This window comes from Manacus vitellinus, unplaced genomic scaffold (genome assembly GCF_001715985.3).
Source record: "Manacus vitellinus isolate BGI_N305 unplaced genomic scaffold, ASM171598v3 scaffold_5_pilon, whole genome shotgun sequence".
NCBI classification, from domain to species: Eukaryota; Metazoa; Chordata; class Aves; order Passeriformes; family Pipridae; genus Manacus; species Manacus vitellinus.
In genome coordinates, this window is record NW_021940682.1 from 11,594,407 (window position 1) to 11,618,433 (window position 24,027).

Genomic DNA, 24,027 nt, shown 5'->3' on the forward strand with positions numbered 1-24,027 from the left:
TAATAGTTTTTCTTCCAGCATACGTACATGTATATATATATATATTAAATGTGTGGAAATGATAAGATGTAGATAAGGTCAATATATCTGTAGACAGAAAGAATTGAACCTAGTTTTCACAGGAAATTTCGGTCAATCCTTTCACCTGCTTGTTTGTCTTGGAGTTCTAGGTTCAGCGCAGTATTTATGGAACAGATACTCCTCATTTAATACAATACTTTTCTCTTTTGAGGATATTATTTTGAAAAGTGCAAGTTTAGGATTGAGGAAAATAGAGCAGTTTGGCAAGAAGCATCAGGAGACTTGGCTACAATTCCTATGTGCACCTCTGAAACACAACTCTTCTTCAACAGTGCTTTCTTCTTACCTCTGGACAGCTTGTAGTGGATTTTATTTTCCTCCCTTTGAACTTTTCATTCTTTTGTGGTTAAATTGAATTGTGGGGTTTGGAGCAGTGGTGCAACAGCATCTATTTTATTTTTTTTTTTAAACTATCCTTTCTAAGATCTGGATGGGTCTTGACTTGTGGACAGAGAGACTTGACATAGTGACTTTTCTTTTGGCCAAGTGCTTACATTGTGCCTAAATTTCTGCAAAGCGTAAATTTTTCTGCTTAATGAAGCCTGCAAATCTGATGTGAATTGAATAATCTTTAATCTGTAAAAGTGTGGAATTGCTGAGAATTGTGGGGAAATACTTGGATTTTAACCAGAAAAAAAACAAAAAAAAAAAGAGAAGTTTCATGTTAACTTCAGGTTTTCTAAGTTATTTGCAGGAGTCTTGTTCAGCCAGAATAAGCCAAAACAGTAAAGTCCCTGGCTCAGTTCCCTCCATGTATTTTAACTGGAAACAATATAAACAAACTATTTTTCCTCTGACTCAATTCTTATTCTTACCTAGTTCTGCCCAATTATTTTATATTTTATATGAATGTAGACATGCAGAGTTTCATGTGGTGGAGGTTCTCCCAACTAGAATTCTAAAATTCATCTTCAGAATTTAATGTTTGCAAAATATATCTTTCTTTGAATTTGCAAAGTAATCTTTTAGGGTAATTCAGCAGGAGTGTGAAGGACAGCAGTAAGCATAGAGGAAGTCGAAAATAAGTCATCAAGTCACTCTTGGCTGTGTGACCTGGAGTAATAAAGCCATTGCTTTGGGTTTTTGACAGAACTGTGATTTGCAGTGTTATAGATGTATCTAAGAATTCTATTGTAAGTGCCAGTAGCAGCTCAAGAGTTCAAGGTCTGTGAGTAAATATGGAGTTGTTTTGTACTGTCCATAGTATGGTTAAATCTGTGGTGTCTGAGCTATATTGATGTTAGGTTACAGTCCCCATGCTGCATTTCTGCTTTGATCTGGATTATAAACCTAACTAATCAAAAAAAAAAAAAGCTTTTGGGAAGAGATACGTTCTGATGCAGGAGAGTTGAGTGGTTCTTGTAACACCTTATTTTCTTTGCCCAAGCTCAAGCAATGATAAAACATACTTAATGTTTTGTGTAGATAATGGGCAAAATTATTAAGCTTTTAACTCAGGGGGGTTTATTCTGTCTTTCACAAAGTCTTAATTAGTTAAGACACATTTGCTGAAGAAAGAGATTATCAGTGTGCACCTTTATAGCAAACAGTGATGTTCACGTGGTCTAATTGCTATCTATTTAAATAGAATTGAAAGCAAATTGGAATTTTGAAGCACCTTCACAAAGCACAAAGGTCTCAGAAATTTAATAGGGTATTAAACGGGAATGCATCTTTGAGTAAAAAGTGTTGTTTACTCTTAACAGTTTATGAGCAAAACAGTAACTGTAGGTTTAAAGAATGTACTTTTCTTTGAACTTTTAAGGTGAAGTTAGTTTTGTGTTGCAGCTCGAAGTATTATTAAATGCTGAATTCATTACCTTTCCTTATAATCTTTGGGTTTTTTTATTTTTTAGCAAACTATTATGTTGGACAATACTTCTACACTGCTGTTTGATTTAAAAGATCAAAGCTGCTCTCTTTGATTAACTGTGAAGACTGGCTATGTTCAACATTAATAGGTATACTAAAGTGTTGCCAAGATTAATGTGGAGATGACCCTGTGCCTATTTTCAGAATCGCAGGGGGGCGAATTCTGTCAACAGTGAAGATGCATTTGATAAAAGGCCGAAGCAATGGGGATCCTTTCTGTCAGGCAGTAGAGGAAGCTGTACAAGATTTGGATTTGAAGATTAAAAATATTATCGATTCACAACAGGAAATCTTGACTGCTAGCACTACTGGAGTCAGTCCAACACGGGTAATGGGACTTCTTTTGTTCTTTTTACTATTTAGCTTTTATAAGAAAGCAAATGTCTTTCGCCTGTTTTGTTCTTTTTCATTTTTAAAGGAATATCTATAGTCTTTTCTTAACAGTACAGAGTAGTGTCATTTCCTCTACACTGTGGTTTTAAACTTGTTAAAAGACTTACACTTCAGGATTACACTGCGGATTTGCTTAAACTAAATTTCTTACCTCAAAATTGTAAATAAAATACTCTCCAAAACTTAATTTATTTGTGCAGTTATTATAAATGTAAATACTTAGATGTGTTGGGTTTGCCACTAATTGAAAGGCAGTAAATCTCTAACAAGTTTCCAAACAAAAGAATCTCATGAAAGTAGAATTAAGATTTGAGAACATATATCAGTAATTTTTGATTAAAATACACAGGTTTAATTAGTTCAGCATCAAGTATTTCAAAGTGTTTCATATTTAAAATAAGGTTAAATATGAAAAAGGTCTAAAACGGTGAAATGTGGAGCGGGAGTGGAATAAAAACCTCAAGCATTTAATGTATAAGTTTTTCTCGTTTGGTGTTTCACGACACTGATGAAAGTATTAATGCTTTTAATCATTTTAGTAATGGAAGTAATCAGGATATTTAAAATTCTGTAAGACAAGTATAGAGAGCACAATAAAGGACTCTGGGAAGAATGGGTGGAGGGGTCCTATTCTGATTAATTGGTGATAAATTACATTAATTTGAAAAAGTCAAGTCTGTTTTGCCCATGATGGCAATTGGTAAGTGAATAACTTGTCCTCATCTCCACCCCTTGAGTTTTTTTTCACGATGTTTTCCTGTTTTGTTTAGGAGGAGGAAGGATAGAGCAACTTGGCGAGCAACTGGCAGCTAGTCAGGGTCAACCCACCACAGTCCTTTCTGGTGCCCAGTGTGGGCCTGAGGAATTAGAGATAAGGACAGTAGTTGAGAGAGGTAATGGGCAAAATGTGGACTGAACACTGATAGAGAGCAGTGTAAATGTGAGGAATTTTTTTGTGTGTAATTGTGAAGGGATGAGGGGTAGAGTGTTTGTAAATTGTTTCCCTTTGTCAGTGTCGTGTTTATGTTATTTTGGTTTTGGTGTAGGAAATTCTTTTTGTTGATGTGAATGAAGTCTTGTGAAGATTTGTGATGAAGGTATATCTTAATGATTATTCTTAAACGTGATTCATAGAGACGAGGGGTGGAAAAGGGAGATTAGACAAATGTTAAGAGGGTGATATCAATGGCATATTTTAGTGGAGCTTGGTGTGGAAGAACATTTTACTAAACATATAGAGCAGTAGGTTACATTTTGTAATGAAAAAAGAAAGCAAAATTGAAAAAGTCCCATAAGATTTCCAAATTAATTAGAGTTCTATTAAAAAAATAGAGCATCTGTACTGTTCCATAAGGATCTCAGGACAGCAAAGATTAACACTTTGTGCTGACTTTTACATAGAACTTGGGTTTTTTGTTTTGATTTTCAGTTAATAAAGAAACCCCCAAACCCCGATGCTCTATTTTTTCAGGAAAAATTATTATATTCAGAGTAAGTTCTGGTTTTGATACGATGTTATGTTTTTTCATATGTAAGAGATTGAATTATTTCTTTGAGTGCAAATTTAAAATATGATCTTAACTGCAGAGGTGAAAATTATGCCTCCACTAGCTCCTGGGAAGGCTGCTTCCTCATAAAATGTACCTGAAAAGAGTTACTTTGTTAAAAAAATGTTTGCTTTTCTCCTGGCAGTGGCAGTTTTCTTCCATCATTGCTCAGTTTTCCTGCAAATACCTGTTTTATAAGAATCTAGAGCTCCAGGAAAAGTTATTACTTTATGCAGCAGGAAACAGTACTTCATGTTGAAGCCTGCACGAGTGGCTAATAGGAATTATGATTAATTTCTTCCTAAAAAAATTACTACTGTAAATGGAATCTGGCTGGTGTTTCTGGAACTAGCTAGAATAATCTGAAGTAGCCAATGGTCATTACCCTTGAAAGACTGAGCAACTATTTTATTTAAAAAATAATTTGATTCGTGATTTTAAGCTTACTTATTAACAAGGCTTTTTTATTAAAGGGATTATTGTCTTACCCAGAGTTCTTATTGTGCCTTGGACAATAGGATTTTTGCCCATGGTTAGCTCAATGAGGCACCGTTGTTGTAGTACTTGAGATTTCTGAAGGTTATTTTTTTGGTAGTTAGGTGGTCATGTTATTTTCTAAAGATTATTTTTTTCCTTTGTGTATTATCAGTCAAAATTATTCCAAATTTGTGCTTTTGTCATTAAGACAAGTTTACCATGACACATGTGACATTCAATAAAAATCTATGTTGTGGTGATGTAATGACTGAAGAGGTTCAGAATAAATTTTGAGGAAATTAAACAGTACTGAAATAGGCCAATTCTGTAAAGCCAAGTAACAACCATTTCTGTAATTGCTATTTCTAGCTATTGATTATAACTTATAGTAGCTGACTGACATGTGTTGCTATGGTTTCTTGAAAGCTACATACACTAATTGATGTAATCAAATACAGAGAGAAATAGAATTTTATCTTTTCAAGACTGTGTTTAAAAGCAGTTAACTGATTAGATAAATGCAGTTCACTGCTTGTCTTGTCCTTCAGAGTATAGTCAGAGTATGCAGTGTTGCTGTGTATTAGTAAATAAGAAAGCCTATAGTTTTTTAAAAACTACTACTGTGTACTGAGCCCTCAATTTCTCTGTGGAATTCCTAGTACCTTTAAAGAAAAATATAGCAAACTTGCAATTCTTAGTCCCATAGTGGCTATGGATTTCTCCATCTGTACTGCTGACTGTTGCATTGAGCACTTCCAGATGTGGATTATTATTTTCTTTAAGGAATTCTTTATTCTTGTAGAAAATCATGAGGAATTCACCCCGTTTCAAACAACAGGAAATAGTGCCAAAGTACCGCTGTTGTCAAATCTTGATGGAAATCTCACTTTTAACCAACTGCTTTAGCAGATTCTGTTGGTCAGAGGGGTTGGGCTTCACCAGAATGTTTTTGTGTACCAGAAAATGGTGTGTTAAGTTGCACTGCAGTTTCATCATGGATTTGTATATTTTTCTGTGTAACTTGCTCATCAGTGTGTACTTGTACCTGGTAGTGATCTAAACTCTACTAATTCCTTGGGATAAGAAAAACTTTCCCATGTAGAGAGGTTTGCCATGTTTACTGCAAAAGGGAAGGAGGGAGTTCTCACACCTTGTGCTGATGTGGGTTGCTTTTGGAGGTGATATTGGTCTGACTTCTTGACCTTTCCTGTTTTGTGTTCCTTCTTATTTACTTTCAGCCAAAATTGCATTCCATAAATCATGGCACTGCATATTGTGGCAGAGATACTGTAAAGGTCTTACTAGTTCTTCTGGATGAAGAATCTGTCCATCCTCCTACCCAGAACAAAGCGGATCTGTTATACGACAATGAAAGCTTAAATTTGTTTGGAATCACCTCTGTTTTGACACTCTTCAGGTGAGTATTAAAAGGTCTTTTGGATTTGTGTTGTGCTAGTTTGTTTGGGTTTTTTTTAAAGATCTAATACTGAGTGTCTAACAAAGCGTTGATGTTACTTACACAAGGCAAATGACCAAAGTGCAGTCTGCTGTGAGATTAGGTGTAAAGGAAAAGCATTTTTAGAACAGTCTTGAGTTTTCAAAAGTATTCTGCCTCCTAATTTGTATATTCTGTAACTTCAGGATACTATTGTAGCATGGACTTTGAGTACATTTCTGGGCTGCACAAACCCCATGAAGATAATCCTTTGCAGCACATTCCAAATACTCATCTCTTTAGTTTGAACATCTAGGTTGAAATATGGGCTGTCCAGTGACAGATTAATATTTAATTTCAAGATACCTAAATTGGAAGATGGAAGATCTTAAAAGTTGAAGAATTGAAGAGTTCCACTAGATTTATTGTTCAACCTCTTTTATGAAACGGAAGGAGCAAGCACATTCTAGTAAAACTTTAAAAGAAATTTTTGCTATTAAAAGTTCTAAATAAACCTATAATCATTTTAATATAAAAGTTTGTAACAACACACTATGGAATATTTCTTTCACTTCTCAAATACTTGTGGATAGCTGTAGCTATATGTTCTTATTTCATTATGTAACAAGCTTGAAATAACCCTGATTTCAGTTTTTTATTTTTCCATTGCTTCAGATTCAGGTTAATGCTCTATGTGAATAGAATCAAGGCCCACATGAATTCTTCTGAAACAAACACTGCTATTCAGACCTAGAAACTTGACTTTTTTTTTTTTTTTTTAAAGCAACTCTCCAAATTAAAATAGACTTTAAATCATTTATTCCTGAAGAAGATTGCCCACTGAGTTCTTTAGTTTCACTCACCTCACTTAATTTTTCAGCTGAACTAATTTTCTTGAATATTCCCCAAAAGGATAAGACATTTGTTTGACTTCAAATCTTCTTGGTGTAGGTGCAAGCAGGTACTGCTATCTGGGAATTTATATAATAATCTAGACAATTCTGGTGTTTTCCTTAGTAATTCCTATTGGTCAATTTGGTTTAGATTTTATGTTCCAATATATAACTTTTTAAATATTTATCTATGTGTTTCCATATACAAATTGGATTTAGGATTAATTTGCTCTAAGAATTGAAATTATGATCCTAAATAATTATTTTAGGAATAAAAAATGAAACTTGCAAACAACACCTATTGTCAATTTTTATCAAATCTTTGTGTTCTTCATCTAGCAGCTGTAAGGTTCCAACTGTTTTATGAATACTGAACACTTCAATATTCCACTGGATAACATCTAAGGTGTCACTCTGATTTGTGCCCATGTGCAGGCACCTCTACAGTACACTTTTTTGTTAATGCCTATGTCTCAAGTATTTGATCAAGAGTGTTTGCAGCTTTTTTTGTCAATCTGTTACTAGTAGTAAATCTGGAACACTTTACCCCATCTGTGGAAGTATCTTTGGTAATAGACATCACCACAGTTTTCAGATTCTTGATAGTCTGATCTCGTGCATCAGATGGTTGGTCACTTCATATGATAGTTTTTGGTTTATGTTTTTCAATCACATAGTAGTTATTTTGAGATTTTTCAAAATGCTTTTTTTTTTATTTCTAGAGATTTCATTACTCAAGAATCTCAGAATATATTTAATATATTGTGAGTAGTTTTGTCTGGATTCTGGTTGGAGAGAGCACTGTTACTTTTCAGGTGAAGACTAAGATTATATGAGAGCATCTTTTTTCTCAAAACATAAGCATTGCAGGAAGGTTTTTCTTTGTTTTACTCTTAAAAAACTTCTAGATGGATTGGGTAGACTTATCTCTCTGCACTGAAATCTTGAAAAAAGCTGCTACTGAGAAGCAGCTACTCTGTTGTTTAATATTTCACAGACTTTAATTAAAAATATTTTCATCATAATTTGTGAAATGCATGCTTATTTGGAAACCGAAAATATAAACCCTGCAATACATCCCTTTGTTTTAGAACGTTCTAAACCAAGCTGAAGTTTTTCTTACTTAATCTGCCCTTTAGTATATCCTTCACATATTTTCCTTCTGCAAGCACCTCATTCCAATCTACTGGAAAGTATTCTCCTTAGTTATCATTATGGAAGTTCAAATAAAATTCTCTTGCTATTTTTTTTGTATTTTGAAGCTATATGTAAAGCAGAAGTGTGCTATTTTGACCATAGCATTTTAAATTTTTTTTAAGCAAATATAAAAATGTAGTGATTATATTGAAATCAAAGTAAGGAGATTCTGATGTAATTAATGATATTATTTATGTTTTAGAGTTAAGTTTTACATGACCATGGATTAAATATTTTCATAACTTTTTGCAATAAAGGTTCTCTCTTTCTGGTTTTTGCAAGTTCAACAGGTATTCAGCATTTGAGGCACCTTTGTGTTTGCTGCTGATTTTTGTATCCTTCCCAACATCTTTCTGTCCTACTAATGTTAAAACCAGTAATTACTTCATGCTCATTTATTTTCTTGTTTTTTTAAAAATTTCCTTCTGTTTAAAGAATACCCATGTTGATGTGGTGTTCTAAACAAAGAATCTCTTGAAAACCCATTTCTGTGGGCACTGACAGGAAGCTAACCTATCCATGCACTGCAGAAGCAGTGATGATTTAATCAGTCGCTTGTCTGGAGGAGACATCAGTTATGAGAAAAAACAAGATGCTGAGAATTTTTTTCATGGGTTACAGAGAGGATTCATGAACCAGAACAATAGCATGGACATTATCATGATGAAGCTGCATCTATTGGTAATTATTAGCAGAACCATTGCAAGGCCATGCAAAAGTTCTTCGCAACAGACAAGTAGAAATAAACAAATAAAGAAGTTTTATTTATGAAAAAATTGAATAAAATTAGCTAAATAAATAAAATAAATAATTAATTATTGTGGAAAAACCTGTCCTTGTACACACACTGGTCTGCCATGGGCTTACACAGGGAACTAATTATTTACAAATGCACAGATCAGTTCTTATTTCAAGACCAAAACTTCCCCTTTATATGCATCAATAATTTTTTGCATTATATATGCATCAAATATTTTCATTGATATAACTATTTACTTACTGCACTGAAGAGGGTGGAAACATTTTGTATATTTCTGTTGAAAAATCTATAAATATGAGGCAAATTATATTGAATATCAACCAGATGCTTTTGAAGGGGGTGTAAATAGAATGGTGGCTTGGAAACTCATCACCAGCATGACATATAATAATAATACTGTGGCTACAGAACCACAATATTTTAAACATACCAGAATGGTACCAGAAATTGGAGCTGTAGGTTTGGTTTCATTATGCTCTCTTCAGTTGTCACAGTACATGTGGTTACTAAGGAAGGTACTTGCCTTCCTCTTCCTGAGGTACTTGGTATGGTAACAATTTTTCTTAACTAATTGCTTACATGTTCTAAATACTTCTTATCTCTTTTTAATGTAGATCTCCGGCACAATCCAATGGATCTTCTCCAAAACCTCTTAGACAACGTATTCAGAAATCTATGAAGGAAAAAGTATTTAAGGTACTGTGTAGAAATTGCTACGCAAATATAAAGGCACTAAAATAATAGTGGTAAAATAAAAATAACAGTGTTAAAATATTCAAATACCTGGCTGAAATGTATCTCATTGCTAAAGAAATGTCATTGTGATTAGCTTGTGGTAATTGGCCCAACTCGAACAGTATTGTAATATGAATGGAAATATCTAAGACTCCAGAAGAGAAAGGCTTTAAACTTAAAAGCACTTCCTAATGAAGATTTCTTAATGGAGCTATACTGGATTAATCTTTATCACTTCATTTACCCATCTGTGTGTTTCAGGACCATAGCAATAAAACAAGCTATTGGAAAACAGAGGTAAAACTGAACATAAGCACCTGATTTCAGTTCTGATAACACAGGCATTGTGGAAGTGTAATAATGACTTTTTCATTGCTTTTTTTCTCTTTTGATGCTTTTTGTTTGTACCAATCTGAGGACGTTTCCATAACATTGCTTTGTGAACAATAAAATAAAGATGTTAATGTTTGCTATTTTGTAGATGAAATGGAACGTTACAAGAATATGTTGGTATTGTGAGAGACACTATTAAAAGGAACAACTTCAATGTTTGCAAAAATTGCAGTCTTCCAGTGTACTGCATTTTACATAGTCATTTTTCTTCAGAATTGCCAAACTTGCATGTTGTGATTATGAAGGGAGGCAGAGCTTGTCTCCCGCAGTATTTCAACAGAGAGCTAAATAAAAGTAGCAACATAATATTTTTTACAAACTGACAGCGTGTAAAAACTCAAACCTAATTAGTATATAAGGGGTGTTTTAAGCCATCGGAATTAGTTCCAGAACAATGAAAAGTATCTTCCTGTCACTGGACATGAGGTAGACTTGAACACAATAGTACATATCTAAGAGGCAGAAAGACATTAAAATCAAAAGCACTATCGGTATTTCTAGCATGCATTTTAAATATGCTCCAACTTAATTCTGAGTCTTTTTTTTTGGGATTGAGGGAATGATGGGCATTTTGTACACATGTACTAATTACGATGAAATTTAGTTTGAAAGTCATAGGCAAATTATGAAAGATTGAAGCTAATAAAGAATCTTCTTTATATTAATTTTATATAAACAACACATTTAAATTGCAGCTTTACTTAATAAATAGCAAAAATGTGTTGTGGTGTTTGCATAAAATGTTGAAATAGATAATTTTCTTATCTAAATGGAGGTTTTGTAACCAGATCTATGAACAGCTGTGTTCAGTATCAAAGTGCAAAAATAATTATCTAAAGTAATTACCTGTCACGTTTGAGGCATTTGCTGGAAACATGTAATGTTTTTAACAGAAACAATCAAAAATAAGAGTTTAGAGACTGATTCATATTATGAAAATATTTTAACTTTTTTGGAAACAATTTTATTAATTTAAAAATAGATTAACTACTCTAATTTCTGTGCAAATAGTAGTTCTTTCAGAGACCTCTGAATGGTTGAATGAGTTCTACTTCAGGAGCAGGAATTGCTTGCAAAAGTTCATTATGACAGTCTGCTGTGCTGCTTTTGTGATGCCTGACTCTGATAAGGGTTCTGTGACTCCTATGATCATCATTAATTTAATACTTGTTCTAGTCTCGCTTCACTGTGATTGATGAAATAGAAGTGCCTGTTTTGTTCTATTTTGCTACATCTGGTTTTAGCCAATAATTTTTGAGATCTTTCAGTCAACTTCTAGAATTGAGTTTGATGCTTACTAGATGCCTAATATAATTGAGGAAGATTATATCAAAATATAAATTACCTTTTGTCTTATGGAAACCAAAATTCAAAGAGAACAAGTGACAGCTCTAAAGTCTGTGGTTCACACTCCTAAACTTAATTTGGCATCTTAGAAGACTGTAAAGGTTACTTAGTATTATCTTTTCTAGATTAAATTAATGATGGTGAACTCTCTTCCCTGCTTTAGCAGTGTGGCTGGTAACATGATCAACATGTTGAACTGAATAGCTGCTTGGGGCTATACAAGTCATATCTTAGAGCAACACTGAGGCTGCTTAACTGCCTCTAGTAATCACAATCAGTCTTCTTTATGGCTTTCTTCTATTGTATCCTGTTGTACCAGTGAGACCATGTACAACATGGAGCTGAGGCCAAATATCTCAAGATGTTTTTCCATTTAAAAAAGTGAAAATAAAATCATGCAGGTCAGAGTGTAAATATTCCTCGGTTATACCCTCAGCGTGGGGTCCTCTTACTCAAGGTAAGATGTCTGAGTGTTTCACATTATCTTTGCAATTCTCTTTTCTGTGTATTGGCCAAACATTGGCATCTAAATACACTGTATTCCTGTGAAGTAGGGAATTATTCTTCTGGTATTCCTCTGCTCACCTTAGTCTTGCTTCTCCTTCCAGCCAACTAAAATGGCTGTTACCAAAAAAATAGTCACTTTTGTAACTAAAACTTGCACAGTTCTCAACCATTCATATTTGATCTCCATCCTCTCACATAAAATCCTATTTTCTTTCTTGAAATGTTGATCTTCCATTTTGTCTTTTTCTGGTTATTTCTCTCTACCTTTCTAACAATTTCTACAGTTTCTTTTGCATGTTTCTACTCCTTCCTTTTCTTTCTTTTTATATGAAGACATTTTTAGGTCCCTGTCTTTCTCTTCATTTCTTTCTCTGTACCTTCTTTGTGGCTGAATACATCTGAATACAAATGGAACTTCAGCTATCAACAGTTCACACACCTACAACTGACCTTATGTCAAAACTGACATCTTTTCTTAGTTCTATACCATCTTGTGGATACCCAGCTCTTGATCTTGAGGTGATATGTCTGTCTTTCCTGGTATATTTAACACTGAAGATGGTATCGTACATGTTGTATTTCTACTCCATAACACCTCTGGGATATGTTTTTCTTTATCTATATGTCTAGTCAACTGTAATTTATTAAGTACTCATTTTACTTTCTAGGATGCTGCTGTGTATTTTTCTTGGACTTGATAGTTGTGGCTTTGGCCTACTTTTCTTCACTGAGATTGCCATATAAAAAGTTGTAATCAAAGTGATTAGACACTAGATGCCATTCTACTGTTTGTATCTCAGTCTGTTCCTTTATGTTGTGGTACATATAAACCTACTTTTTTTTAACCTCTCCAAATCCATTGATTATTTCTGATTTGCTGCTTTGAGGTATCTGTTCTTGCTTACATTCAACCTGTGATACCAGTATTCATTGTTCATTTGTTAATTTTCAGATGAGCCCTTTTAGCTGTCTTTTATACTGTTTCTTATGGCTGAAGGGATTTCCTGTGGTGATCTGCAGAACTCATTATACTCCTTTAAAACCTTTTTCAGTACCTTTAAATCAACCTCTCCCCAAACCTTAGCAGTGTTTTGTGTTGAGATGGATGCCCATTACAATGACTAATTTCAGTTCCTTTCTCTGTGAATCCATATATTTCTTGTCTTGGATTGTATTGTCTCTTGGTAGAAATAAATTTTGCTATGTCCTTACTGTACAGCACATAGCACAAAGAATTCCTTTTCTATGACCATAGATCTCAAGTCCTGTAGTAATATGTACCACCTTCATACACTGAGTATCAGTCTTCATTATTATTCCATGCAACCATTTTGAAATGGGTACAGGTTGCTTGTAAAAGTCACAGTTCGTTATGCAGAACGCACTCATGTTAGCAATCAATTCAGAAGAGATACCAGACATTTGTTTTTTGGATAAGAGAATAGCAGTATGATGTTTCTTTTCAATATCTGTGATTCTTCAGAGGAGTTTTTTTTGCTGTATGTGTGATGGTAGCTTTAGTTACAAAAGATTGCCCTAAGGACCTTTTTACCATGCTGACACTGATAGGTGTTCGATGGTTAGTCTGTAATACAAATTGAGATCTCTCATTAGAACTTGTCCCACAAAAGTTTCCTTTTCCATGATATTTGAGAGAAGAAAAACACACTAGTGGTGATTAGTTTGCTTGTATGCTGAGTCCCATCAATATGTATGTGTTGAATAAAGAAATTTTGGACAATCTAGAAAGTAAAAAGAGAAACACCTAAACTAAAAATAAATTTAAAGAAAAAGTGAGAGAGAAAATCGTTATGCCCTCTCTTTCTTCAAGAGGAACTGATCTCAACTTCTGTAGAATTATGTAGAGGAATGTGGATTGATAATATTTAGACCTAGGGCACACCATCATGTGTATGTGTTTTAGTATTTGAAAATATGGCCAGTGGATAAAAAAAACAGATAGTTATGAACTGGAATTGCTGTTCAAAAAAAAAATAGTCTGTGGATATTTCCATTGTGCCAAAACAAATGCCTGGCAACAGTTAGTGACAAAGAAATATTTTTGTCTTTCAATCCTCATTAAATACTGGAAGAAATGCAGAAAGATCACCTAACTATAATGGCATTTGTTAGGAAGAAAAGCTGGTGCTCTTACTCCTTGAGGAGAAAGAAGTCTGGGGAATTAGCGTGTTGCATTGTTTCATTTCCTCTAGCAGAAGTAGGTAAGAAAAATAATAAGAAACTCCTTTCAATGTCTGTCTTTGAGAGACAGTGTAGTTTCAGGTTTGTTATCTGTTGTTTAAGTGACATGTCTTCTGGTGAATGGTACTTCGTAGAAGGAATCTTTAGTACAGAAAGGTCTGTAGAACATCTATTGAGTTATGTCTTGTCAGCTGTCCTTACTACTCTTTTCTGCTTTACAGAAATATGTAGAAAACTTAATTGTACAGGGGAGAATTATTTTATCTGAAAAGGGTTCATCCAACCTTATGTTTACTTCTTTGAATCATACTTCTATTTATATGAAATGGGCAGGTACCCCGTTGTCTGACTACTTATTTGGTTGATTTCAATGGGGTTATTAAAGTCCTGCTTAGTGGTGTGAGAGGGGAATGGACAGACTGTTACAATAAGCTGCTTTGTTTTGGTTGAAGAGCAATTTAGGACAACAAAAATATTGCTTATTAAGATTTTCATCTTTCTTCTGTACTGCAAAATGTGAATGAAACTTTCGAGTTGTAGGTAAAATACTGTTCCTGAACTAAGGGGATTGGGTGAAACTGAGAACTTTAGGAGTTAAGAAGGGAAGGACAAAAGTTATTAGGCTGTGAGAATGCAGTATATAAGAGAGTAACAGATCTTTTTTTGTAAACTTAAGATTGTTTTGGCCTTTTGATACATTGCTTTAGAAATCCTGCTGCATTGTTAACACACTTACCCTGAAACAGCTGCAAGGACTTTCAGTAGTTTGGCATGTTTTTTTTCTTCATGTAACCGGAGACAACCTTTCCTATATGAGGCACTATTTCCCTCCAATTGGGAACATAACTGCAGTTTTAGTTTTAAAAAGAATTTGTGGCTTAAGAACTCTAACAAATCTTGGCATGCTTGAAGTTCATTGTAATTTTACTGTGTATAGAAATCCTTCCAACAAAAAAGCTCCACAAAGCAAAAAATCTCTGTCTGCCTTTCTCATGTGACTTTTTCATGTCTCTATAAAATGACTTAATATCTAGCTTCATGCTCTGCTCTTATTTTTCATTGCTTAGTTCTCTAAGTGCTGTTACTTGAGAGAATTGTTTTGCCTGTTTGTAATTCCAGGACAAATAAACTATGAGTTGGAAAACTGTCAACAGGAAGTTATCAAGAGTTTTCTTTATGCCCGCTATAATTGTGAACAGAAAATTCATAGCAATAGAGAAGACAATCTTTCCCAGGTAGTAGTCTCATCTGTTGTAGCAAGGAATATTTATTTCCTAAGCAGACTATAATTATGGAGAACAGAGAACACTAAGGTCACTAGTAGTTTATTAGAGGATAGAAGAGAAGGAAAAGGTTATGTTTAGCACAGTATCTGAAGAAAGATTTGGTGGCAGTTGATAAACCACATTTATATAGAAAACACCACTTTTTTTTCTACAAGGCCCCTAAATTACTTTATTTAGGATCCATAGCTGTGAGTTTTGAATACTTTCAAAAGCCAATAATGAAGTGATTTGAGATTTGTGTTCTCAAAATAGTAGCAGGTTATTTTGGGATAGCAAAAGGCTGGTACAATGTCATGCTAAAAAAAATAAAATTATACTTTTGGTACAATTAAAACCTGGGCTATTCAGGATATTTTTTATGTTTGAATAACATGATGCCTTGGTTTGGCAATGATACCATTTATTGTTTTGTTACTCTTTCCCTTGCACCCTCTTGCCTTCTTCAGCTTTCTCTTTCAACTTACCTTGAATATTTTTTTTTTTAAAGGACAAGAGTAAGGGTGGAGAAAATAAATTTTTTTATCTCTTTTTCTCATCCAAATAGTACTCCAGTTGTTTGGCTAGAAAATAAAAACATGTGTTTGTTGTTACTGATGCAGGTTTTCAAATTCTATTATGCCATTCCAGTGTATAAACCCCAAATCTCAACATTCTTAGTGATTAAATATTGGCAGTACTGTCTGTATGCAGATCCTGGAAGGAGATCTGGAATAGATTATAATCTAACTTTCAGAAATAAATAGAGCATACACCATTAATATTCCATATAAAAATGAATGTTTTATATGGGCATCTCAAACAACTGAAAAATTTCTTTAGATACAGATATCAAGGTGGGAGAATGTCCTGCTTTATCTAGTCATTAGGACTCCTGATTGACCTACTTGTGCTGAAACACTGTCTTAAATTCTATTATAGTTTCTTCCAGCTGAACAGTGATAACAGTGAACCCTTTTTTTCTTAAATGCAGCAGTATTTCTTTCTTGGTATAGGGATAACAGCAACATGCCACTTGCTTGTGAAGAGGAGAGGGGATACTAAGTCTTGAGTTCATTGTATGCCATTTGTGTGCAACTACTCAATTAGCAAACTGATCTCCCAACATTTTTCCTCTCCCAGAGCTGTGGGTCATTGGGGTGGTGCTCTTAAAGCAGTGGATTTCATGGAATTTAATATAAAAGAACTCTAAGAGCTTTTTCTGAAGCTTTTTATTTTATTCTAAGAACTTTTTCAAGCTGTTGACTGCCTTCATTATGTGTGCTTCAATCAAGTTTTAGGTTGATCTTTCTTCTTAAAAACATTCCAATGAAACTCTATTTCCTAATTCAATGTTAGACTTGTGCCTCTTTATGCTGCCTTCAGGCTGTTAAAATTTACCTATTGTTACCTCACCCAATGTAATACAGTTCTTTTTATTACTGAATATACATTCCTACACCGGTTAGAAAGTTTGATCAGTATCTGATGAAAGTGGCATAAATTGTGACTGAATTTTGGGGAAAGGGATCACTATTTTCTTTCCTTCTGTCTAAATCCGAGAATTTGAGTTGGAAGAAAATTATATCTCTAAGGGTCAAATCCGAACTGTAAGTTTTAATCATGCTTATCCTAAGAAGAAAAGTAGACTTGCATAATGCAATCTTTTTAATCAGAAAAGTGGCTATAAACCTCTTATTCAACAAATTACTCCTACTATATAGTTATATAGCAACATTTCTTCTGTAGCAGTGTTTCTTGCTTGTTCTTTTTCTTGATGTTTGAACAGTAGCACCTGTTCAGCTCAAATTTATTTGAATTCACCTGTACTGTTGTAATAGAATTATTAGCTAAAAATCCAGATTTATTGTAATTATCTACTCTGTGCTATATGTTTCAACATAATTTGTATAATCTAGTACACTTCCAAATTGAAGTGAGGGCAGATTTTGTCTTTCAGAATCTGTAGCATTTATGATCAGTTGTATAGAAATTACCACACTTGACCTGAAATTCTAAGCTGATATGAAGCTGTGACTTAAGTGTAAACTGAGAAAATTCGACCTGCAACCACTAATTCCATTATATATGGATATACTGAAAAAATTTATTTAATTTTTTGTATTTGAACCACATATTTTGATTTATTTGTGCTGTGAGACTAGGTTCCCTGCTTCTGAGACTAGGAGGTGGAAATGAGCGTGCAGAATCAAGTACAGAAGGGTTCTTCAATACTGTAGATTTCTGGCAACTTAAGCTATTATGGGTATGTTCTGGCAAACGTGGAGTTAGACATTGTCATTCAGTGTTGAAATGGCTTTATTTTGTGAGTAAATGGGAATCTGAAATAATACTTTATATTCCACTTCTAGGTATAAGTAGAGTGAAGCTTAGTTTATATTATCTATCATCCCTTTTCTGTGTTGCTTTCCTCTATGTACAGATTGGTTAAGTGGAGAGACTCATCCTGTATTTGGCACTTGTGAACTGACATCTCAAAGATGATGACCTATACGAGTGTAAAAATTGACTGGAGTAGCTATGACACTCAAAGCAGTAGTGTCTGCAACCTGTCAAAAGAAGGGGCTAACTTAAGGCAGAAAGCCTTAAGTTGAAGCTGTAACAGTTAATGTGTAACTTTCTGAAAAAGCTGAAAAAAAGATTTTTTTAAATTATTCTAGGACTTTTAATAGCATAATATGAGTATGCTTGAAAGCCCTTAACTTTGTAAATGAACACTTAATTTTTTTTTTAATGTGAGCATACTCTTTTTTGTAGTATTTTATGTGAAAAGAATGGGGAAGCTTGTTTTACTAATCTTACAGGTGTTGTTTTTTACTTTTGTAAATACTTAAAGCTAATAGCAGATTGCTATTTGCAGATGAAGCAATCTTCAATTAAATCCCAGTTTGCATGTACATATAAAAATGATTTGAGTGAAATGGGTCATCAGCATTCTCTTGAAATTCCAACCTGCAAACATCCTGCACCAAAGCAACACTTGAAAGCTGGATATGGGACAGGTAAGCTATGGTAGGATTGAATAAGAAAATGTGATAGCTAATATTTGAAATGTTATCCAAAAAGCCTTTATTAGAACTCAAGTATAACTATGTTTTCAAGAAAAAAAAAAGTCTCATTGTTCTGTGCATGCTATAATCAGTTAAATCTCTGAATTAAAATTGTGATGCTAATGCTTTGAAAATATGAATGTTTGAAAATTACGTGTTGATGTTATATTGAGGTAAAAAAACTATATGTGTACATATGTTACATAACATTTATTCTTATTTTACAAAAGTCAGCTAAGTGAAATTTGTACTTTTGCCATTAAAAGGGGTGAGAAATGTTTTAATCCACTACAAATTATATCATATATAAAATTTCTACACCCTTTAAGACTCTTTTCCAATATCTTAAAGTTATAAATCCACTTCCTTAAGTTAGTTGCTATTATATGTTTTAGAGCAATGCCATTTTGTGACAATATAGCAAATGTAATTGCAATGGCCAGCATAGCTTTGTTTAATTGATGGAACATTAGTTTTGATTAAAAAAATAACGTGACAGTCTTGGTATAAAAGGGATGTATATTCCCAGGTAACTTTTTATTTCTTCACATGTTTTTTATATTCTTACATGACAGAAGGTACAAATTCATGTCTTGATGTACCAGTGCTTGGAACTATTTCTGAAAGTCTTCACCAGACTAGAAGTTGTACAGAAATGGGAAAGCTGAGTTGTCAGCCAAGGAACAAGAACTCCAAGAATGAACAGATGGATGTGAATAATGACAAAGTAATCTGTGACAAGGAAAGTGAACCATCTTTGCAAAAAAATGCTAAAAGACTTAAGACTTCAAACAACTCTCAGAAGGAATTGGACAGCAAAATTGGGGGTAAAAGAAAACAGACCAAAACTTCAAGTAAGAATAAATTGATTGCTGGTCAGGCAAAATTAACTCAATTTTTTCGACTATAGGTTTTTGTTTTGACATACATAGTATGTTGACAGTTGTAAAATTTTGTGAGAAAAAGGGTGAAATTCATGAATTGCTTCCTTTCATACTCAAATAATTGAAAGTAGCTTATGTATAATATTAGACAACTTATTACAAGTCTGGATTATGCTGAAGTCTTTTATTTTATAATAACAATACATTGTTAGTAATTGCAGTACGTGCTTTTTGGTAATGATTTATGTATCCCTCTACAATGTGATGGGAAACTGTTTTTGGATGCGTATGTATAGCCACACTAAAACACAGTAACTTCAAATTGCATTAAATTCAAAATAAAATGTTTACTCTTCAAAGATGGTGGTGCAGATCAATAGTTTTCATGCTTGCCAACAAGGTCGATAGACTCTTCCCAGCATACACCTGAGGACTAAGGGAGGAAAAAAATAAATCTGAAGGTTTAAATCTGCAAAGAACTAGAATTCTTATGGCCTCTGAAAACATTAATTTAAAAAATGCTCCCTCCCCTGTGCACTGACTCACAACAGGCATGGAGTTTCTACATGAAATTTTATCAAATTGCTATATTGACATTGCACTATACTTTACCAGAATAAAATGATTTTTTACATAAAAATAAAATTTATTTACTGTCAAAATCTCTTCTTCCTATAGGGAATTTAGCTGAATTTTCTTCATCTGTGGTTTCTCTTTCCTGTATTGATTCAATATTTTGAATTTCAGTGTCAGCTGGAAAAGCCATGGCTCCCTTCAGTAGTTGTTTTCTACCTAAGTTGATTGGCCTGACATGATTTAAGAAATCACGTCTGGAACCCGTGTCCTGTTTTGAGGGAAAACAAGAGTAGTGGTTTATCTTTATTTACAGTCAGTTGTGTTCACATTTTATACTTTATACTTCATAGTGCAACTATTTTATGTTTCAAGATCATAGGTTAAAAGTAATGACCTGCATTACATCTTTGGCCGAAAAGGTTTAATGGGAAAGAACATAATGAAATAATGAGCCTCATGTTTGGCGAAGTTAAAAACCTGTTGCTGCATATAGGGACATGCTGAATCAAACATAAATATAGGCTTTTTCCCCCCCACAAGCTTTGGCTACATATAGTTCTGTAAAAATCAGATTTAATTCAACTGTCCAAGTTACACATTCAAAATCCTGGCACTAGATACTTACAACTGAAAATTTTTTCTTGACTATGATATGTTAAACTGGTATTTTTGTATATTTACCAGGTTGTTGCTTTAAATTATTGTACTTGTTTTCTAAAGGGGTATAAATAAATTTCCTTTTTATAATTAAGTCGAAACGTAAAACTGAACTCACCAAAAACTTCATGTTTCCATCATTCTTTTCATTGAAAACAATGCTGTCTTCAGTCATGTAATGCTTCAGCAAAGGTATAGCTCCTCTGTTCAGAGCCGTGTCTCCATTTCGGAGAGTTTTTCCTAGATTTAGTGTGGTTAGCAACATGTCTTCATCTTCCACCTCTTGCAGAGATTTTGAAACTGAGAGTAGAAAACCTTGAGAAAAAAGAGAGAGGGAGAGAATTAATATGTATGATGAGATACACATTCTTAGTTATTTAATGCTTCCATAGAAGTTCAGCAGTTCTCAAATGTTAAGAAAGCTTTTCCAGTTGTAAATTAACACATTCTCCATTTGTGCCCACTTTATATATTTCACAGGTTGAATGGAAACTACTTCAGTGGCTGATGAGTTCACCCTTTTAAAATGACTCATATTAAGGAGTAACATTTTCTATAATCCTCCTAATCCCATCTGTTGTTTAGAACTAAAACTTTGCTTTATCATGGATAATTTGTTTCTTTGTATGTTTTCAGAATAGCACAGATTAGTTCCTTTCGATGGGTCAGTATAACAAAGGTCACAGAAAAAGCGATGTCCATTTGTGTTGTTTATAAAACCTTACCTCCAGTTAAGGCAACTCAAGAAAAGGAACTAATCTACTTAAGTAAGGAAGACTGTTGTAAAGATATGATCTATCATAGCTTTTGATCAAAACTTGATTCACTAGAGTTGAAGACCTTGAAATTTAATGATAGCTTAGACTGCTACCGTGTTAGAGCTGGAATTATTAGTTTGTATTTTGATGTCCATTGTACAAGGTTGCATTATTCAGAGTTAGTCTAGAAATATTTATTAATACTTAAATAACTGTATTTGTTTTCATTTTCTTACTGAAAGTGGACCTTTCCCAGCTACAAATATAACATAGTCAAATATGCTAAGAATGTAGAAAGAAAAGTAAACTTCAGTTTTTCATTTAAAAAGTCTTTGAAATGTGTCTGTTACCCCATGGAAGGAAATGTAGAAATTTCCACATACCGTCTCTGGAGGTTGTTGGGTTTTTTTACCTTATCTGGAAGGCAAATGGGCCAGCTGAAATGTAGCTAATCTCTTAATGTCAGTGATACAAACCACCTATTCAGTGACTTGTGTGCCTCTTAGCTAGTAATTTATATTTGTTTTATCTTTTAGCTTAGTGCAGGCTATCAAACATCCTGCTATTCAAGGCAAACCACTAGGAAATTGAGCTCTGATCACTGGTTACTTGCTGGACACGCACCTACCTTGCCAAAGTAACTTCCTGATAAGAAGTATAATGGCAAAATATGTCATCCAATCTCTTTTTGCTACTTTGTATTTTTCCCTCACATTACGTGTTTGTATAGTTTTGTTCAATTAATAAAGCACTGGAGGAGTGCTTTGGAGCTGTGTTGGCAGCAAACTTTTCTTTTTATGTTCTGGTATGTATTAGGAGTTGGGGACAAAGCTCTCAACCCAGTAACTGTGTGTGTGAAACGAGCTTCTGCTTATGTGAAGCTACAGCACCCACAGGTAAGCAGCGTCTGTCACACATTGTTCACTTTTGAATTCTTCTCTCATTTGATGCAAAGAACAGTTCCAGTGAGTACAACTGGCCTGGGTTGTTTGGAAAACCCATCTGCAGTGTCTATCTAGTTGTCTATTATGAGACATAAGCCCATGTCTATGAAAGAATATAAAATCAGGGCAGACTTGTGGTATTCCCCTCAGTATACTCCAGTGCTTCTTAAACTGGTGGTTAATTTTTAAGTTTTGTTGGATATCTAAGGTGGTTCCAGTAATAATTAGTAGAACCTTCTAATTAGACTGCTAAGAAATCAATAGCATATGTCTATAAATTCAATAACTTATCTAAACTGCTCTGAGCAGGCAGAAAACTTTCATACATCTGCAGATTTGCAATGTGTGTGGCTGTGTACAGGTCTTAATAATGCCTTTGGGAATCCTAACACTCTGATGTCTACATATTTTCCTTTTCATCCTGCAATTTTCAATTTTAGTAAAAATGTATAATGTTTTAATAGATCAGCTTCTATGTTTATCATCGTTTATGAAATTGTTTTTTATTTTTAAATAGTAAATAGTAACCTAGTATTGATTCCAGAACAATAATAATTATTTTGAGAAACTCTTCTTGCTTCTATATTACATGTAGTAACAACAAAATACAAACTCTTAACATCTGAAATCTCATGTTCTATATGAGTAAATAAAATCTAGGTGATAATGTGCCTGGAATTTCTCTCATACTCATTTTAAATTCTTCTAGGAATGAGTTAAAAAACAATTGTAATACTTTCTTTTAGTCTTGTAAATAGTTTCTTTTAGTCTGTAACTGCCGTATGCAAGTGCTTGAACCTAATGCCTAGTATTGACTGAACAATAAATAAACCAGATATATATTGTATAAAGTCAGTTTTGTTTCCCCCTATTATCAGAATTGAAAAACTTTGCAATGCAAGAGAGACTATTTAAGCAACCTTAATAAATCATTTTAGTGAATTGTAAAATAGCACAAAAGTACTTGGTCGATATTAATTTGCCCAGTGGCATACTATTTCTGATTTTAAAAGGTGGTTTGGGGTTTTTTTTGTTTGTTTTATTTTTAGTTTGGATCTTTGGATTTTATACAAACAGCTGTAATTTAGTCCTTTTAGAGTGCAGTTAGAAGATATTTGACATTTGAAGAAATGCCACAAATACTGAAACTTTGGAAGACTGATTTAAAACCAAATCCAAACTCTTCATAATACTTGTTCATTCGTGTGATCCTCTAGTAGCAGAGAAGGAAATGCAGACTCTTTCTTATCCCTGCAGTGTGTAAAAACATGGAGCTATATGCATGGTGTGTATTTCCAGGCTACTAAAACATTTGGGTATTTTTAATAACAACATAACATCCTCTTCAGTTGATAAATAACTGAATATATTATATTTTTTTGTAGCAGAATGAAGAAATCTGTGGCATTTATTTTATTAAAAGATCCATTTTAGCAGTAGATTTATTAGTATACATTGTGTATTGTGTCAGAAAGGTGAAACTGTTTTAATTTCTCAGGCATAGATTTTATTTTTCTCCTGATCCTTTTTCTTGTGATATTGGACACAGTAAAAAGAATAGAATGGTAGTATAAATTGATTTGTGCATTTTAATTAGCACTGATACAAATGGAGGTAAAAATATTCCAGAAAGGATTTACAGAATCTAGCAAGCACATTTGCTAAGAAGTTGGCTACAGCCACTCGGAAGGAAGTAATGAGGTTATGAGTTGTATCTGAAAGCCTAATCCTTTCCTGGGTATTAACTGTATCAATTCTATTTGCTCATTCATTTGCTCATTTTGGAACCAGATCCTGGAACTTTCTCAAGAAAGTGGACACTTGCTTTCAGTGACCCCATGATACAGACTGTCCATCTAAATACCTAAATGTTTTAGTTCCAAAACACTCCCACCCCAAATCCAACAAGCAGATGCTAAAGTGGAGATTCTCTGTGCAATAATGGAAAGAACATACCAGCTGTTCACAGGACATATGAGAGGTAATTAGCAAACTTCATTATATTGACTGTAGGAAATTAAGACTCTTGCCTAGCA

General features: G+C 33.7%; 2 protein-coding genes across 2 annotated transcripts in view; one reads left to right on the forward strand and one right to left on the reverse strand.

Moving 5' to 3' along the window:
* Nucleotides 1-19,379, forward strand: part of PARPBP (PARP1 binding protein) — a 39,271-nt gene extending 19,892 nt beyond the window's left edge. The window contains exons 6-10 of the mRNA XM_018080253.3: nt 2,098-2,281; nt 5,609-5,787; nt 9,270-9,351; nt 17,959-18,124; nt 18,748-19,379. Of these exons, the coding sequence (XP_017935742.3) occupies nt 2,098-2,281; nt 5,609-5,787; nt 9,270-9,351; nt 17,959-18,124; nt 18,748-19,082 (946 nt within the window). The 3' untranslated portion in view covers nt 19,083-19,379. The remainder of the gene's footprint in view (nt 1-2,097; nt 2,282-5,608; nt 5,788-9,269; nt 9,352-17,958; nt 18,125-18,747) is intronic.
* A 323-nt stretch (nt 19,380-19,702) lies between these two features.
* Nucleotides 19,703-20,686, reverse strand: PMCH (pro-melanin concentrating hormone). The gene is made up of 2 exons (XM_008932389.2): nt 20,408-20,686; nt 19,703-19,900 (listed from the first exon to the last, which is right to left on the reverse strand). The coding sequence occupies exons 1-2, from the start codon at nt 20,654-20,656 to the stop codon at nt 19,703-19,705; spliced, it is 447 nt and encodes a 148-aa protein (XP_008930637.2). The 5' UTR covers nt 20,657-20,686.
* Nucleotides 20,687-24,027: the final 3,341 nt, after the last annotated feature.

Bases quoted from the DNA above. Each gene is read 5' to 3' on its own strand.
- PMCH (XM_008932389.2), bottom strand. From the start codon at position 20,656: ATGTGTATCTCATCATACATATTAATTCTCTCCCTCTCTCTTTTTTCT. The intron at 19,901-20,407 runs GTGAGTTCAGTT...CCCTCAAAACAG, and splicing joins ATGGAAACATGAAGTTTTTG to GACACGGGTTCCAGACGTGA.